This window comes from Thunnus thynnus, chromosome 16 (genome assembly GCF_963924715.1).
Source record: "Thunnus thynnus chromosome 16, fThuThy2.1, whole genome shotgun sequence".
Classification (NCBI taxonomy): domain Eukaryota; kingdom Metazoa; phylum Chordata; class Actinopteri; order Scombriformes; family Scombridae; genus Thunnus; species Thunnus thynnus.
Window position 1 is genome coordinate 12,555,429 of NC_089532.1, and position 19,298 is coordinate 12,574,726.

Consider the following 19,298-nt stretch of genomic DNA (forward strand, 5'->3'; position numbering starts at 1 on the left):
CCCATCAGCCTCAGCTATACTTTGTGTTTAGAGCTAATTAGCACATGTTAGCAAGCTAACATGCTTAACTAAGACGGTGAACATGGTAAACATTATTCCTGCTAAACATCAGGCTGTTGGCAATGTTTTTGTGAGAATAAGAATTTAGCTCAAAGTACTGCTGTGGCTAAATACAGCCTCACAGAGCTGCTGTAAAGTATAAAGGTAGTTAACACGCTTGATGTGACCAAATTTAAAGATCACATGTTTTAAGATGTATGAAAATACTGTTTTGAATAATAATTTGTGTCTGATATGGTTTGTCCACAAAAAAGTTTAGTGAACTAGTGAAAAATTCTCAGAATTACATACTCATTTATTCTCATTAGAAATTCCAAAATCTATGAATATGCAAGTATAATTTATTTAAAAAGTTTAACTGCTGGACACATGTCTCCTTCTTCACTGCAAGTCCATTCTTAGTGTATGTGCACTGGAGGCTTCGAGTTTCCACATCACGCTTGTGTAAGTTACATACTGGACCAGGATTGGCTTCCAAACTAGTTTCTGATATCATAAATAATGCTCGTAGAGTCGTGCCTTAAACTTAAATTTTCTGTGAGCACAGAAAAACTGTCCTCCTTTGGCAGATAAATTTGAAAACAGCTTTCTAGTGTCAAACTCTGCACATACATCATTCTGCACAGTGAAGCTCTGACATCACAGTCGGGTCACAATAAGAAAAACACATTTTTGGCAAGAGAGGGACTTTAAGCCCAATTGAGATATCATTTCTTCATTTATCATTATCTAACATCTGGCCATGACAATAGATGATATTTTGGATATTTTTTTAACACACTTGCTGACTCAGCAGTTTATAAGGTAAAACAGTTTAGATCGGATGCTTTGCTTAAAGGATGACTGGGCAAAGCGACCTCTGTGACTGGACAGTGACTCAGTGAGAAGAGATAGAGATCCAGAGTGAGACAGAGGCTCATAGGCTGGAGAGCCGATGAAGCGGTATGTGGGAGGAGGAAATGAGACACCGCTCTGGGAAGCGCCTTCCTGGACTAATGCCGGAGTAATGACATCACCACTCGGGGGGGACATCTGAAAATGTAATAGGCTAAAAACGAATAGGCCCATTCACTCCATCTATTATACTCAGCTAACAAGGAAATTATATGTTACACATGAACACACAGTAACTGAAACCAAAACAACCAATCAAACAAATTTGACCTACAGCTTAACACCCATAGCTGTTTTGTGAATGTATGCCATTAAGGAGATAAATAGATGACATGGATGTAAAGCAACTCTCACTCTCTCTTGTGATAATGGGGACATTTTTCACTTTCACCTTTTAGGCTTTGAAGTAACCGGTGTCTCAAACACAACTTCAGCCCATCACAGCACTGCTTGTATAGAAACCAGAGCAAGGTGATCTGCAAAACAGCTGCTTTGAGTTCCCTCAAAAATCCCTTCAGGTTTCACCTTCCCCTTGAAGTCAGACAAACACATCATGAGACCACGGGTCCGTCCCCATTGTGTTGAGTCCCTGCGGAGCAAAAGCCTGGAAGCTATGTGGGGTTTTGGGTGGCTTGTCTCTGCTTTAGAGGGATCATAGTGTGTCTTTGCAACAAAGAGGGAGGTATGAACCCGATATCCCCACAGTGTCACACAAACAGCCATGTCTTTCACACACTCGGTGCTCTCCTCCTTCTCACTTTGACTTCACCGCCCCTCTGCAAACCTTTTCTGGACCCCCCCTTTCACCTCAAATGTGATCCTCTGCCCTGGAGGGACATATTTGGTTAGCTCAGGTCAGTACAGTGTGAAAGATACAGACTGAGCGCTCTACTTACACTTTCCCACCTTGCTGTCAATAAATAAAAGTGGCAAGTTATAGATATCCCCTCAGAGAAAAGCAATGTATGTAGTAAAAAAAGAAATACAACTGCTCAGTCCTTTCCACATCATTTACAATTAAACTCACCCACTCCGCTCTTTTTTTTCCCCCTTTCTTCAGATGTGAAGAAGGACTGGTCAGACCACGCTCTGTGGTGGGAGAAGAAGAAGACATGGCTGTTGAAAACCCACTGGACGCTGGACAAGTACGGCATCCAAGCAGACGCCAGGCTGCTCTTCACACCGCAGCACAAGCTCCTGCGCCTCCAGCTGCCCAACATGAAGCACATGAAGGTCAAGGTCAACTTCTCCGACCGCGTCTTTAAGGCGGTCTCCGACATCTGCAAGACTTTCAGTAAGTGGAAACGAAGGGGGGTTCATTTACTGGACAGCAGTATTTTTTTTTCAGTTGAGATGTGGGAAATGGTTATGAAGCAAATGCAAGATTGTGTGACTGATTGGTAAAAAGTTATGGGAATTAAACTCTGTGCCCACTCTGCTCAACCAAAAGCTTCTACTATAATATTATTTTTGGAGAGGTTCGGGAAATGTTCTACATCAAATTCAGCTAATCATGTCCTTCCCTCCACTTTGTTTTTACCCTTGGCAATTTGTTGTGTTTATCAAACATGCTCTGAGCTCTGCATGCCAGAGTCATGTCCCCGGACTGGTAGTCAGTCCACTGTTAGCTCTAGAGTCATGTCCTTGGATCCAAGGCTCCATCAGTCTCATAGTAATGTTTAGTAAACAGAGATTATCAATCTGTCTCAGTCTTAAAACACGGGCACACACCAAAGTACAAATTCATGTACACATAAATAACTCATACTTGCTCACTGGCTTGCTTACCAGCCACCTCTTTCAGGTCCAAATCTGACAATCCCCAATGGTGTAAGTAATGCCCAAGGGTCACACACACAAACACACACTGTCGATATCTTCCATCACTGACACCACACTGTCCCGATGGGTCAGAGGTCACACGCTGGACCCCAGTGACCTCTAACCTGCTAACGCCCACTTTTCCTAGGCTCAGACTTCGCCCCTTGCTCCTGTCTCTAGTCACTGTCTCCAGTAGAGTTTACAGGGTTGCTGAACCCCCAACCATTTAAAACCTCCCATCAGGCAGGGTCATAACACACCTGTTGTGTCACTGGGCTGTGTTGAGCAGGCAGGATCAGGGGTTCTAGTGGCAGCTTTCCTGTTTTTATTGGCCTCTACAGGTAGTCTTGTTTTTAATTCAACAGGAGTGGAGCTTTTTTTTTTTTTTTTTTTTTTTTAAATGGTCAAAGGGTCTGTAGAGCAGTTCTGTGAAATGAAACAAACAAATGTCATATTTTATTGAGTGTAAATATACAAAGAGGTTGTTTTTGAAAGCAGTGGTATGGTAATAGGGGAGAAACAGGACTGTAGCCTTTCTCTGGGCCCGGCCTGGTTAGGAATGTGTCTGCTGCTTCTGTAATAAATCTATTTTCGCCTGCAGAAATTCAGGACAAATTGCTTTTGGCTGACTTGGCGCATGCCAGGATGTTGCAAGATGTTGTACGGTGGCTGTAGAGGGCCCTTCACAGTGACAGGCTTCTACTGTTGAATTTACATCAACGTGCATTATTGCTCGCAAAAAGCAGAACTTAACAACGAACGAATGATGGGAATGTTCTTAACTGTAACTTAGGGTATGACAGCTGACTTACAGCTGGTCTGGCCTGGAAGCATTTAAATTTTTTGTTATCTGGGCAGCTCTGAGTTTTACAATTTCCTGTGCATATTTTCTGCTGACTGCCTGTGAGCTGCACAGCACAGAGAATCAGAGGGGACAGGAAGGGACAAGGCCTGTCCAACTGGCCTTCGCTCCAGACAGCAGAAAGGGAGGGGCAGACATACTGGACGATACAGAGAGAGAAAGAGTGTGGGGATTTTTTCTTTCACTTATGAGCGACCTATCATTGGCTCCAGTTTTCTTTTCTCATAATAATCTATTTGAAGGGTTTTTTTTTTTGGTCTGGTGTGTCCACTCAGTTGGTCACACAGAAGCCATTTCCTGTTTCAAACCAAGTTCATTTCTGCAGTGTAGTATTTTACTGTTTTTATCTCCGCCCACTCCGTATTTTATTTTTTGCATCACACTCAACAGTTTTATAATGATAGTATGCTGTCATGATTCTATTATTCTGTTATATAAACAAACCATGTCTTTACCTCAAACTTTTTTTATTTCGTCTGCTTTTGAGTCTTTTTAGCACGACTCAAACTCTCGACGGTGAGAGTCCCATTCAGGGGCAAAGCATAGAAAATCAACATAACACTCCAAGTTAAACGTATAAAACCAATTATCACCGCTGTGCTTCTCCCATGTCCATGGCAGCTGTGTACAGTCCCCACGTCCTGACACAGACACAGTCCATCTGGGCAGGCTGGGAACAAAGAAGACTCAGCAAAAGATCAGCGTACTGTAATACATGAAATCACTCAGTTCCACTCCTGTTTTGACCTCTGATTACATTTGGCAGCTCTTACATCCTGTGCTGCACTGTACTTGATAGTGAAGGGAAGGCAGCAGGAATTTTCCACTTTTAGTGATAGATAACATTTTTCAACAATTCTGAAAAATTGTCTGAACCCAAGGGCAGAACAAGTCAAAAGTTTGGACATATCTTCTCAAGTGTTTTTCTTTATTTTTAAAATAACACACATGGAATTATGTAATAAAGAAAAAAATGTTAAACAGAAATATTTTTCATATTTTAGATTCCTCAAAGTACCTTTGCTTTACGACAGCTTTGCACACTCTTGGCGTTCTCTCAACTAGCTTCATGAGGTAGTAACTCTGAATGCATTTCTAACAGTATTGAATGAGTTCCCACATATGCTGAGCACGTGTTGGCTGCTTTTCACTCTGCGGTCCAACTCATCCCAAACCATCTCAGTTGGGTTTAGGTCGGGTGATTGTGGAGGCCAGGTCGTCTGACGCAGCACTCCATGACTCTCCTTCATGGTCAAATAGCCCTTACATAGCCTGGAGGTGTGTTTTGGTCCCACTAAGCACAAATCAGGATGGGATGGCGTGTCACTGCAGAATGTTTGGGGTAGCCATGATGGTTAAATGTGCCTTGAATTCTGAATAAATCGCCAACACAACAGTGTCAACGGCGAAGGGAAGCACACATGCAGATACCATCTATTCACATTCTCTGCAACTCACAAAAACACGGTGGTTGGAACCAAAAATCTCAAATTTGGACTCATCAAACCTAAGTACAGATTTCCATTGGTCTAATGTCCATCCCTTGTGTTTCTTGGCCCAAGTAATTCTCTTCTTCTTATTGGTCTCCTTCAGTGGTGGTTTCATTGCAGCAATTTGACCACGAAGGCCTGATTCACGCAGTAGTCTCCCCCGTACAGTTGAGATGTGTCTGCTGCTTGAAGCATTGATGTGGGCTCTAATCTGAGGCGGTGTTAATTGGCAATTTCTGAGGCTCTACAATGTACATAGTAAAACATAAAGAAAAACCCTTGAATGAGTAGATGTATCCAAACTTTTGACTGGTGCTGTATGTGTGTGAAGTCCTGAGAATGCTACAGCTTTGGTGTTTGACACTGTGGAAACGCTGCATGAAAATACAAAAGGTGAGGTCTGTTGTTTTAATGGAAAAAAAATGAGTGGCACTATTTTGAAACGGGCTTTTGTAAAGGTTCATTTGTCTGGTGAAGTCATAGCCAGACATGAGCTTGTCCTGTCTAGACAACCTGGACTCTTCCAACACATTAAACACACTCATACTCCTCCTCCCTCTGAAAAAGGAGGCTGTTTAACTCTTCCTGTGAGCTCGCACACAAAATGTGGTCGTCACAACTGACTAACACATGACTGTGGACCTGGGAGCCTGAGGTGCAACAAAATGAGGCTGCTTCTCTCAGCAAAGCACCACTTCAGGGTAACAAGAGTCAGGCTGCTCCACTTAAGCAGTGCATGTTTTTAAGTGAGCTCTCCTTTGCCACCGCGTGTGGCAAAACTAAGACATAGTAGCATTCTCTAGAAAATAAAAGAGGCAGCAACAATGTCTTATTCTGTAGCGTTTGTCAGCGCTTCTCTGAAATGTTGAATCGAATTCATGATTGAAGGAATGGATGACCAGACAGTGAAAGGCAAGTTTCTGAGAGGATATACGTGGCTACTGAAGGCTGCAAAAAGGACTTGGATGATCGTCCTCCAGAAAGCTTTTTAGATTCACGTGGGACCGTTGCTTCATCGTTTTGGTCCAGGAGATTTATGGCCCATCATCCTGAGGCCTGTTTGAGTGTGCTGGCCACTGTTGTCATAACATGGGAGGAGTGTGGTTTGGCCTTAGCTCCAACTCCTAAATTAAACAGCATTATTATCCTTTTTTGAATGGTCTTTTAGCACCTTTAAGCCTCCTCCTAGATGGATAAATAGAACCTCTGGCACTCTAATCAACCCATTAATTTCAATGAATGCCATTTTTCCTTAAAGTTAGAGCAGAAAATAATCAAAGCGATCTAAATTTTGTGACTCAAGTGACGTGTTGAGTCATAGCATCAATTCTAAATTCCAAAAATATGTACTTGTTATTGGCTAAATTCTTAAAGGATAAAATGTCCACACCATGTGCATTCTTACTGTCTGACAGAAACTGAATGTCAGTCATTTTTTAGTCCTCCTTTTATTTAGTCTTCCCTGGGACAAGTTCTTAATTTATTACTCCGGAGTATTGATCAGTCTGTCCTGCAGTCCAATAAGTACCTCTTGTTCCACTTGAAATATGCAACAGGAAAAAGAAGATGAAATCATCACTCCTCTTTAATTTTTTTTTTGTCCATGTAGGGTCTTTATCTGTTTGTACGGTAAACTTAAGGACTGTAAAATTAGAATGTGACGGTGTTTGTGATTCTTCTGCGGCTGGCCTTACTCACTGCAGTGAATCATGTGTTCCAAGGAGTAGATCTTGCAAGCGCAGCTGGCTCTATGTCAACCCCTCTTTCTCTCTCTTTCTCTCTCTCTCTCTCTCTCTCTGGCTCCAGGCCTGGTTACTGCCACAAGTCTGCAAGATGGAAGATTGGGTTTTATTGTCTAGGTGTCATTTCTGCTAATGGAAATGAACCACGCTTTTGTGCGTACTGTACCCATCACTCACCCCTTCCTCCTCCTCTTAGGAGCAGTTTTTTTTTTCCCCCCCCAGCGGATCATGATTCTTAAATTATTATAAACATACAATTCAACAGTCGACTGAGTATGTCAGCAGAAACTGACTTGCGGAGGGCTTTTTATTTTTTCCCCTTAGCCCGTTTGGCTTAATTTATCTCTATATTATATTGTTCTTGGTGGTATTTATACTTTAGAAGATATAAAATTTCCATACTATGCCTTTATGTCCTTCATGGGACTGATGAAAAAACATATCTGTATTTACCCCATCCACTCATCTCCCACTTCTAGGTTCTCAGGCACCATGATTCAGTAGAGGGGGTCTAAAATATTGCTTTTACAGGAACGTATATATTTTAATTTTCTCCCCAGATAATGCATACTGAACCTTGAGTAATGCTTTTCTAAAGATTTTATAGCCAAAATGCATTTGATCTATAGACCCCCCCCAGATAATGATAATCATTTATGTTATAAAGCAACTGTGTCAGATTGGTCCCGCTCAATAGATTAATAGTATTTGTCCTATGGATAAATTCCCAATATTGACAATTACGTTAAGAATTACCATTGAAAGTGACATCGTAGTAAAAGGCCTCATGCTTCTGCAATGCCTCACCAAGAGATACAGTCCTGCCCACGTACACAAAGTCCGACACACACTTTTCTGTGTGTATTGGCCTCCTCACACAGCTCAGTGGGGCTAAAGCTCGGCAGCACGCCTGCAACTCACATGGCTGTATAAGGGCACAGGGATTGTGCCTCACTGCTACAGCGGAGCGAGAATTAAGGAGGAGGGAGGCAGAGAAAGAGAGGGTGAGCTCCCATCTGGTAGTTCTTAAAACTCCTGGAATGCTTTTGCTTTAGTTACACAAACCAAACAAGCTTTCTCACCAAGCCAAGACGTTCTCTCTTTCTCTCTCTCTCTCTCTCTGTCTCTCCCCCCCTCTGCTCACGCTTTCCTCAACACCCTCAGCAACCTTCTCAATCAGTCTGCAGCACCTTTCCAATCCTGCTTCTTAAAAAAAAAAGATCTTTCAGTAGATATGAGAATATAACATTTTTTACCACAGTTCTGCACAAGACGGAGTGAAAATAATTAAATAAAGCTCTTAAATATCAGCGTGCACCTTTTAATTTATATGGAATCCTTGAGAAAACCAAATCCAGCTGAGGATCCAGATGTGTCTTTAGACAAACTCCATCTATTTTAGTCCTGACACATTCTGGCCGCCTCCCCCCCCCCTACATCAGAACCATCCCAAGCCCATCTTAAAACATCACTGCTGCTGCTGAGTGATGGTTCCCTGGCCTCCAGGCCTGAGGGAGGGAGGGGGAAGAGGGGAGAGAAGCTAGAGAGAGAGGCTGCTCTGTTTTAGTCATTATATCCAGTGTGGTGTCTTACTGTCTGATTGGGATCTTGCACTCAGCTCGTCCATGTACTCACACACATACACAGAGTTAGGATGTGGTTGTTTACTTCATTTATTGTGTTTCAGCTTCTTCAAAGATTCACTTTTCGTGTTTTTTGTGAAAGCTGTACCGGTGCTGGAATACCGGTCATATGTGTGTGAGGAATAGTCGGAGGGTAAGAGGGAGATGGAGATTGTGTCTGCGCCGTCTCAGTTGGGGATTACAGTTAAAGCAAGATTTGTTGGGGCCCTGAGAAAAAGGATTTGCAATTTTCCACCGCTCGTGTGCGCAGCTGTCTACAATTCTTACCCATCTCTTCTGTGCCTTTTGCCTTTTTCTTTGTCCTTCCCCCCTTTCTGCCTTTAAGTTGCCTTAGCATCCCTCTATTCACCTACATTACAGGTTCTACACATTGTCTGTGTGTTTTGCGAGAGGTTATGTGGTTTATATGAAGCTTGTAGTTGAAACAGTGCAAATTCTGTTGTGTTTTTAGTGACTGTTGCATCAAAGTCTTCCCACCTTGTTGTCCAGATTGGCTTCACTGTGTTGCCAGCCAAAGTAATGCTAACATGACATCAAATGAACTTTCTTTCTCTCTCTCTCTCACTCCAGATATCCGCCACCCAGAGGAGTTATCTCTGCTGCGTAAGCCACGCGATCCCAAGAAGAAGAAGAAAAAGCTGGAGGAGGCAGAGGAGGACGATCTGGAGTTGGAGGGTCCGCTGTTAACCCCTGGATCAGGTGAGCTGATGGATAGCAACTCCTATATAGAGACCTAACACCAATACCAAAAGTATTAATGAACATTTATGGCTCCAAAGCACTAATTACAGTGTTTATCTGAAGAATTAAAGCTGAATTAAAACATTTACAGCTAATTAAGTGAGTCATTTTTCTTGAAATTAAAAGTGCAAATCATGAGTTTAAAGAGAGTGGGTTTATACAAACTTAAGTCTGTAATTCAGTTTTTAGGTTTAGACCTCATTTGAACTAATTATGGAGTAGTGGCTTTTATTTTTGTATTTCATTGTGAAAAGTAATAATCTCACTTCCCTCAAGCAGCAGGTTGAATAACAGGTTCCACTGGCTCTCATGGAGCGTCTTCCATTCTCTTTATGTGTCTGATTGTGCTTGTGGTTGTGAAAACCAATAAGACAACTCCAGATTGCTGCACCCTGCTTCTAGTGACCAAATATGAATATGTGAGTTTGAGGCCTGCATGGGATCTACAGCCCTGGCTCCCAATTCCTTGGCAGGGAGGATGAAGAATGGTTGAGATTCCACACATAGTTGGTCACGCTGCCATTTTAAACCCAAACCAGGCTACACGACTGCAGTTATACTAGCCCTCCTCCCTCCCTCCTTCCGCCAGTGATGGGAGAGTTAGAGCCATGTGAGCAAGGAGGAGCAGAACAAAACAGGCTGCGCTGCTGTCACAGAGTTAGCTTTAACCAAAACTGCTAACACTATGAGACAGGGTGAATGGGACGCATTGTGCGATTTGAGTCTCTCCTTCCGTGGCCTCTGGTCTGTCCGCTGCCTCTTAAGACTTTGCTTAATGTGCATATATACACTCTCATGTGAGCGGAGAGAGTGCTGAACTATCATCACGAACTTGGTGAGCCACCATGATTCTTGCAGTCAAGAAAAAGAGATTTTGCTGACATGCAGATTTGCTCACTGTGAAGCTAGTAGCAGATTATATATTTGTGTGTTTTTATGTTCGTATATAATAAAGTGAAAACACAAAAAGGCAGCAGCATTTCACTTCTAGTTCATATTTATGAGCACAGCACATGATCACACCCAAAATTGCATCACATTTCTCCAAGGTCGCGCTACGTTGACGCCTCTGGTATAGATACATTTTGTTCCGAGTGGCCGACTGTAGTCACACTATTAGGTGGCGCAAAAAACAGGATTTCAACAGGAATGTGCAGAATCTGTTTACTCCTATCACCACACTCCCTGTGTGTCTCATGTGTGTGTGTGTATTTCCTGACATCCTCACTATCAGATCACATGCTACAGTCAGAGAGTCTATTTCATGGCCAAGTTGTAAGGCGTTATTCTGTCCCTTGTGGGGAAGGGCTGGCCCCTCAGCCTAGGTCTCCTGATAGGAATCACAAGGCTTTGCAGAGAGGCAGCGATGCAATCAGAACCTCAACCAACTGCTCCTGTACACTCCACACCAGAGAGGAAGAGCGGGAGGAAGGCTCACTGTAGCTCACCATGGTCTGACTTTATTGCAGGAAGAAAGTTCTTTTATAATTATATGTACAGAATATATTACATAATTACATACATATTTTCTTCCAATTTCTCTCCCAACTAATTAGCTTCAAAGCGCCCTTTTCCTTACCATTTTTGTAAGCAGCATTTGCAATAAACAATGCTGGTTAAATGTTGAATAAAGAAATAAATGTCTTATATATTGGCTCAAATACATACAGTATATGTACAGTGAGGACTGTCCTGACCGCGGAAGAAAATAACAGTAGGCGGATGTTGAACTCTAAGGTAATAAGGAGTACATGACCAATTATTTCCACTTAGAGACTGGCAATCCTTTTCCAAAACCTCACCCTCCATCTTTAAATGTACCATTTAGGAAACTCAGTGTCCCCTATCTGTCTGCACACTCATGTCAAGGGCCCCACGGAATTGGTCATTTTGCTAGAAAAGCCATGTTACTAAGCCTCAGCTGTTGACTCAGATGCAAGCCACGATCTCGGCCAGTCCGTTGAGTCAGACTGGGCCTGCCACATCTTGACTTGACTGTTGTATCTAATTATCTTTCCTGTCGGCGTGGAGAATGACATACCTTGGACAGCCAGTACTTTTATATTTATGCAGGGCTGGGTCACGTTGACCAACGCCTTTGCCTGGGTTTTTAATCAGTCATGCTGCGTTGAACGGCTACGAATGGGTGGATGGAAACGACAGAGCCTTGCTAGTCATGCCAGGGTGATCTCCCTCTGCAAGGAGGGTGAATTGAGTCATCCGGTCTGAGGCTAGTAGCTGGCAGTGCCCGTGGAAATGCCACGGATCTCCTCATTCTTGTATTCTCCTACTTTTTTTTTTCTTTTTCTCTTCTGTTTCCTCTAGTCCTCGTAGAGTTTTCAGTGTCTTAAATCTGTCCACTTGATGTTTGTTCCCATTCCTCTGCTTTCCTCCACTCTTTTCCTGCCTTTCTTCCCCTTACTCTTTCTTTTTTCATCCTAGCCTCTGAGATAATATACATCGGACCTGTCAAAGGTAAGCTTTCCTCTTCTGTCCTCTACTCTTCAGCACTGCTTCCTCACCCTTGCTCCCCCCCTTCCTCCCTACCCTCCCCTCCCTTCCACCCCCCACAGAGTGTTGAGGTCACATGACATCTGTAACCTTTGGGACAAGCAGCTGAGTCACCTGACTGCTCTTCCAAGGGGAAGTCAGCTGATTCGGGTGGTCACATGATAAAGGCTTTGCCCTCCATTAGAATGTAGCTCAAAGCTCACTCTTTCTTACAGCTACCCAAGGCCTGCTCACTGTGCCTGCTGACTGTTGTGCAGGATAGCTGATCACTTCTTAGCCCTTGAAAGTTTTGCTTGAGAAAACTGCAGGCGGTTATAGAGACGGTCAGATTTTGTTTTTGCTATATTGTTGTAGTAGCTCAGACATCAGATCATCCTTGCTACATGCCTCAACCAATAGCCCACACAGAAGGTGTGTGAAAAAATCCACGAGAGACACCTTCATTTATTGACAACCCTCTCATGGTTTACATCTAGTCTCAACAGCCCATGGTGGTCCAGCTCCCTCCATCTAAGCCCTCTATGAATCTCCAGTGTGGGAGCATGAGGGAGTCGTGGCATGTTAACATTCTTTGTGCCTCTTTGCCTGTATCGAAGACTCAGTAAACAGGATGGAGGAGGCCTAGTAGTGTTTTTAATGGGCTGCCAACTTTCTCTTTCCTTATACATGGTCTCTCCAGATATTTTGGATTCCTCAAGAGACCCAATGGGAGATGGGAGTACTCTCCCTGACCTAATGAACTCGGCATTAGGGGAAAACGCTAAAGGAATCATTCAATAACACCCTCCTCCACAAGGGATGGGTGGTCATAGTGTGTACCCCGTTCTCATGACCCCAGCTCGCAAACACAAACACTACACGTGCACACTCACAAACAAAAATCAAGCCCACTTCCTGATTTCAGAAGGGATTTAGTGGTTTAGTCAGTGTTGCTTCTTGACCTAGGTCCTACAGAGGGAGAGAGGGAATGGATGAGTATGGGGCCAAAAATACTCCACAAGGCCAGCCAACAGGAAATGCAAACAGCATCACTTTGGTGGCTTGCTTATGTTTGCAGCCAAAATCCAGCGTAATTGAAAAACGAGTGGAAAAACAAAAGCATAAATATACAGAAACTATGTATCCACGTTTTTTAAATTATTTTGACTTAGTTTATTGAATTTTAAATTATTTTTCCAACCTTCCATGTTTTTGTTATGATCCTCCCATATCGTTGTGCTCCCCGTCTCCTCTCTGTGGCGAGTTGTGCAGTAGTTTGCTGTGTGCAGTGCATTCCTGCAGGTTTTTTGACTGTGAGTAAGTGGGCGACCCTGATCATGTTGTGCATCATCTGCATGCTGATCCACATCAATCCCGCCATCAGCAGGAGGACGTTGTTAAGGCCGCTCATCTGCAAAAGTGCGGGCTGGTAGTCACATGGTGTTGTTGACCGCTAGCTGGCCTGGCTAGGCTGCAAGTGTGTGTGCTTTTTGAAAAGAGTTCACCCTTTTTCCTTTTGATGCTTTATTTTGATGAAGTATTTATGAATGTGTACTTCATTACATTCTCTGAGTGTCAGTATAAAGCAACACAAATATAAAAATGAAAGTAAATAATGTTCATTTAATTAATTTATTATTTAATAGGTATATTTTTCTTGTTTGACTGCAAGAGCCTAACTGGTGACTTTGTGCTTACAGGGAGCATCTACTCCAGTCCAGGCTTATACAGTAAGACTATGACCCCCACCTATGACTCCAGGGATGGCAGCCCACTGTCACCCACTTCTGCCTGGTTTGGGGACAGCCCCCTCTCTGAGGGCAATCCCAGCATCCTCGCTGTCAGCCAGCCAATCTCTTCACCAGATATCCTGGTCAAACTCTACAAGCCCCAGTCCCTGCTGGACAAAGCCAAAATCAACCAGGGGTGAGATGAACTTTGCTTAGTGGTTTGGTGGTTTGGTTACGCTGTTAGAAATGCTGTGGTTGGTTGCAGAATATTTTAGGGTTGTGGAGCTGATCAAAACAGTTGCAAGAGGCTGCAGAGAGATTGCTTCAGAAGACATGATTTTCACTCTCTCTGCAGGTGGCTGGACTCCTCCAGGTCTCTGATGGAGCAGGATGTAAAGGAGAATGAGGTTCTGCTGCTGAGGTTTAAATACCACAGTTTCTTTGATCTCAACCCTAAGGTATGTCCAGCTGACAAATCAGTGCATCAACAAGTTTACCTTCCAGAGTCAATTGGGACATTTGTTGAGGACATGTTGTGCCAGATGTCTCTGTCATCATTCTATCTAAAAGACAGTATCAGAGCTTGCAATGGTGATCCTCACCAAGTGTGCCTTCTTAGCACAACTAGCATAGATACTGAAACAGACAAGACAGTAGATGTGTTTCAGGTTTGATACGTTTTTGTATTTAAGTGTTAGGGTCGGTTTTCAGTTTTAAGTATTTGAAGGTGAATTTACTACAACACAATCATGGTGCCATTAACTACACACATCCTTTAACACGAATGAGAGAGCGTGAGTCTATGTTTAGTCGCTGTTTGTTTGTATGTATGTTAACTGCTATGACCAACCTCTCCACAGTATGATGCCATCCGAGTGAACCAGCTCTATGAACAGGCCAAGTGGGCCATCCTGCTGGAGGAAATTGAGTGCACAGAGGAGGAAATGATGATGTTTGCTGCCCTGCAGGTCAGGAGACTGTGTGTGTGTGTGTGTGTGTTTGTGTTTGTGTGTATGTGCGTGTCTGATCTTAATTTTCCTGTTTCAGCATTGCTTTGTCAGGGTTTGAAACTTGAAGACCTGCAGTCCTCTTTTCATTGGGGTATGGGCACATTGCCTTCTCAACCGCAAGCTAATGAATTGGATGGGCTTCCAGCCCAGATCTGAGCCATATGGCTGCCAGTTCTGCTGCGCCATGCATACTAAAACCTGGCTATTGTACATTGTTGCAGAATGAGTTTATTAGGGCATTATCACAGTCCCACTGGGCTTCTCAGTATGCTTCAATATTTATCAGTTCACTCACTATTTCTGACTCATAATCTATATAAAAATAGTGAGTCATTAGGCTTTTGAACAAAATCCCTAATGAATAATTAATTATAATTAACTTTAAAGACATTAATACTATTACCTCACTTAGTGAAAAAGAGTCTGGAAACAAAGCTTTAAAAAACAACTGACCTAGTATGACCTAGTGAGTCATCATGATAAAGAAGTGTGAAATAATAGATAAAGTTGGATAATATATATATGATATAAATATATAATTTTCTAACCCCACCCCCCCAACTATATACTTCCAACACTACATTCTGTCAGTAATACCAAAGGATTTTATTAGGGCTGCCACCAATTTCCCATCTATTTCCCAGAATTAAAAGTCACATCTTCAAATGCCTTGTTTTGTCCAACAACAGTCCAAAATCCAAAGATGTTTACTATGCTGTATGACAAAGAAAGTCCTCACAATCAAAAAAAAAAACTGAAACCAAATAATTTTTTGGAATTTGTCCTTAAAAAATGATTAGAACGATTATTCGATTATTAAAATACTTGGCCTTACGTGACCCTACGTTTTATTACATTTCCGAATGTTGTGTTACGTTATGTTACGTTAGAGACTAGTTTAAAGGAATCACAAGAGGAAGAGAAGTAGGTGAACAGGGGAAGTGATATACAGATGTGAGCCCCTTTAGCCCCTTCAGGTTGCCCCCCAGTAGTCTTGGGGTGGTGCCCCTGCTATTTCTGATCCTCATAAACTGTGGTCGCCAAGACCTGAGGACGCCACCCTGTCCTCACCCCCGGGGTAATTATAGAGCATCCCGGGCCACAGGACGCAGTGCCTCAGCCCAGACCACCCACCCCAGCAAGACACTGTCTCATAGACTTGCTCGCATTCCTGTAAAAGCCCTCTTACACTCCGAGGTGTTACGTTTGTTTCATGAGACCAGTTATAATTACATTTCACTGGTTTCTTGTTGCTCTTCCTTGAGAGAGATGTTGGGTGTTCAGACTGGCCGCTACTCTGTCGCTACCTGTCTGTTAGCACTTTGGTAGCTACTACTATGTTTCAGCAGAGTAGTATGAGCTCAGGATTTTGGCTAAGGTTTCACTGGTGGGTTGAGCTTGACAGCGGGGAATTAGCTCAAGAGAGTGGATACCAGGGTCTAAATAAAGAGCAATGATTGTCCACATCCAGTATGCTGCTGGCTACTGTCAACATGCTATCACCTGGGCATTTCTCTTTGGCAGTACACAGAAATGAGGCAATCAGGAGTCAAAAATAGTAACTGACCTAATAGTCATAGACTTGGGGCACAGGTTGTACTTTGTACCGCAGCAGATAAACACATACACTCACCCACTCAGGCACAGGAAACAAAACCCCCAGTGTTGCAATTGTTAAAGGACTGTCAGAGTGGAAGAGGCGGAGGAATGGAGTGTCATGGAGAGCCCTTTGTCCCACATTCTGTAACCTTAGCTGGCTAAAGCCTCGCATATCCCTCTCAAACTCTGCCTCTGTATCTCTCACTCTCTCGACAGCTGTTCATTCATATATTGGTGGGGGGGTTGGTGATGGGTTGACATTATAAATACCATTTGTCAACAGGTTGTATTTAGTGTCTGTGACTCATGCTAAACGGAAACCATGGTCCTTTACGAATTGGTGCTTCCATTGTTACAATAATGTCTCTTATCCCATCCTATTGGTTCAGTCTCACATATATTCTCTGTAAAAAGTAGTTTATAGCATGTTACAGTTCAAAGAGGCAGAGAACGCTATGTCTAGACCATGCCACTTATTTCTCCCAGTGAATCATCACCCATCACTTCACACCGTCCTCATCCCAAAACTAGTGTCTCTGCTTCAATGATAAAGTCACTGTTCCATCACTGGTGAACTCAACGTTGCTCATTGGCAGCACTTGCTTATATAAACGCCAGTGAGTCTTAAAGTATTTATATGGCAATTATCACAGACTGATTCACTTTTATAAGACAAATTTGTAAGGTTTATGCACTGGTAGCACAAATAGCAGGAAACTTTATAGAAATCAGCAAAACTCTTGACCAGGTTGTTGGAACAGCTAGCAATTGTTACCATTGTCAAGTCAATCCAAGGGACTGGTAGTTTTTCATCAGAAGGGCACACTGTGATGTTTCTAGATCTTCAGGTTTGGAAAGATACAGTGCAGATATTAAAAGTCTGTAAATATCATGGAATCTCAAAATGGAAAATATGTACAAATCCCTGTTGTAATACAGCAAATAAAGCGCTGAAAGATTGCTAAATCAACAATAGCCTAACTGTGGCGTCTCTTTCTCTTCCTCAGTACCACATCAACAAACTGTCAATCATGTCTTCAGACAACCACATGAATAATAGTGAGAAGGAGGTGGATGAGGTGGATGCAGCCCTGTCTGACCTGGAGATTACATTGGAGGGAGGGAAGACATCCAAGACACTGGTATGACAACACTGTAGTATATCTTACTCACATCATTGAATGAATATATTTTCCCAGTTGACTTGGGTTTGGTCCTTTGTTTCTCTATTCTGATGAAGTCTTATTTCATCAGCTGTATTAAACAGTAGCAGTAACCTACATACAGTAGACACTGTATACTGACCCACAAAGAAATTTCACACAGTTATTTGAGGCCAGCTGTATCTGACAAAGAGCTGGGGGTGTGAGATATTTGACACAAACCCAACAAAGGCTGCATTTTAAATGGATAGGCTGAAAATATATGCGTCTATTGTTACATCAGCCCCGCCTTGAAAAGTTGTGAAGTTTATACAGCTTATCAGAGGAAACTGAGCTTTGTGATATCACATGCGTCAATGAGCGATGACATTGGAAATGTGCAAAGTTGAGGCTGAGGTCATTGTTTTAGTTATGTTTAACCAATTTTTTTATATATTAAAATATTCTAGGCTTATACTAACGGTGTTTGCATTTTGCCCTTTCTCGCAGGGTGACATCACATCTATTCCTGAGCTAGCGGACTATGTCAAAGTCTTCAAGTAAGTTCCCATCCAAAGCTGCCCTCACATATTCATTCAGCTGTATGTGTGTGCGTGCAAAGGTTGTATTTGTCCGAAAAGATCCCATCAAAGAACCAGGAAATAACGTTTTCTGGCTATGTGAGAAAGCTGCTGCCTGTTTTGCATCAGTGTAATAGGGAGGGTTGTTTGCCAAAGGACATCTGCAAGCTGAACTTTCAGTTTAGCTTTGATTACAATTGGACCAAGCATATTTTAAACCATATTCATTTTTGGCTTTAAGCCTTTGCTGACAGGCAGGTGGCCCCCGGAGTGGTTGTCTCATAAAATGTATGAAACCATGGGGGAGCAAGGGTGGGGGTATGATATCAAAAGGCATTTCCTCCATTAATGGTTTTCCATTAATGTTCACATCCAATGTTGGCTCCTCTCCTGTTCACCTCGCTGACTTTGCACTTTGCACTCCTTTCTTTTTCTCCTCCCTCCCTCTCTCTCTCTTTCTCTCTTTTCTTTATACTCACTTATGATCTACCCCTCCTCCTCTCTTGACCACTAATAAAGAAAATGGGTGATTTTTCCATCTGACATGTCTCCCTCGATCTGTTATATATTTTCCAGACCCAAGAAACTGACGCTGAAGGGCTATAAGCAGTACTGGTGCACATTCAAAGATATCACAATTTCCTGTTACAAGAGTAAAGAGGAGTCACATGGGACACCTGCTCACCAAATGAATCTCAGAGGTGCAGACACACAAAAAATGTCATTTCATGCCCATATAAGATTGTTACATTCTTTTTTTTTTTCTTGATGGGGTGTGTCAAGCCTGGGTCTAACCTTTGACCTCTTCCTCCGCGGCTTCCATGTGTAGGTTGTGAGGTAACTCCAGATGTTAACATCTCTGGCCAGAAATTCAACATCAAGTTGCTAATCCCTGTGGCCGATGGCATGAATGAGATCTGGCTTCGGTGTGACACGGTAAGATTAAAGTTAGTGCACCATTCATAATAATGGAATGGCTATATAGAATATCTTTATAGGTATTTATTACCAGTGTCTGACTTTTTCTGCTCCAGGAGAAACAGTACGCCCACTGGATGGCTGCGTGCCGCTTGGCCTCTAAAGGGAAGACCATGGCCGACAGCTCGTACAACCTGGAGGTCCAGAACATTCTGTCCTTCCTCAAGATGCAGCACATGAACCCTGACCCTCAGTTCATTGAGCCCATCACCACCGATATCAACCCAGAATGCCTGGTGTCCCCACGCTATCTGAAGAAGTACAAGAACAAACAGGTAAGCCGTGCAGGATAGAGGCATGCTCCTCATGTTCCTTTATGGAGCTTTAACATACAACCTCTGAATGCACTGTAGGGTCTATTCCCAGCAACGTGGAAGGTAAAGTGTGAGCTTACAAAGAGATAGAAAGAACGCAACTGTCTGCTCTAATGTGTGTTTTGTGGGAGCTTGTTTACTTGTTTGATGAGTTAGATTGGAGCAGCGTCTGATTCTTCCCAGATGGGCGCCTCCTGGCAT

General features: G+C 42.8%; 1 protein-coding gene across 4 annotated transcripts in view; it reads left to right on the forward strand.

Moving 5' to 3' along the window:
- fermt2 (FERM domain containing kindlin 2) overlaps window positions 1–19,298 on the forward strand; it is a 42,878-nt gene that overhangs the window by 13,464 nt on the left and 10,116 nt on the right. For 2 of the 4 annotated variants that reach the window (XM_067614943.1, XM_067614944.1), the window contains exons 3-13: window positions 2,015–2,248; window positions 9,083–9,211; window positions 11,696–11,728; window positions 13,444–13,669; window positions 13,829–13,931; window positions 14,334–14,441; window positions 17,090–17,224; window positions 17,735–17,784; window positions 18,382–18,506; window positions 18,635–18,741; window positions 18,840–19,058. In XM_067614943.1, coding sequence (XP_067471044.1) covers window positions 2,015–2,248; window positions 9,083–9,211; window positions 11,696–11,728; window positions 13,444–13,669; window positions 13,829–13,931; window positions 14,334–14,441; window positions 17,090–17,224; window positions 17,735–17,784; window positions 18,382–18,506; window positions 18,635–18,741; window positions 18,840–19,058 — 1,469 coding nt within the window. The remainder of the gene's footprint in view (window positions 1–2,014; window positions 2,249–9,082; window positions 9,212–11,695; window positions 11,729–13,443; window positions 13,670–13,828; window positions 13,932–14,333; window positions 14,442–17,089; window positions 17,225–17,734; window positions 17,785–18,381; window positions 18,507–18,634; window positions 18,742–18,839; window positions 19,059–19,298) is intronic. The other 2 variants (XM_067614946.1, XM_067614947.1) reach the window with 1 other exon arrangement.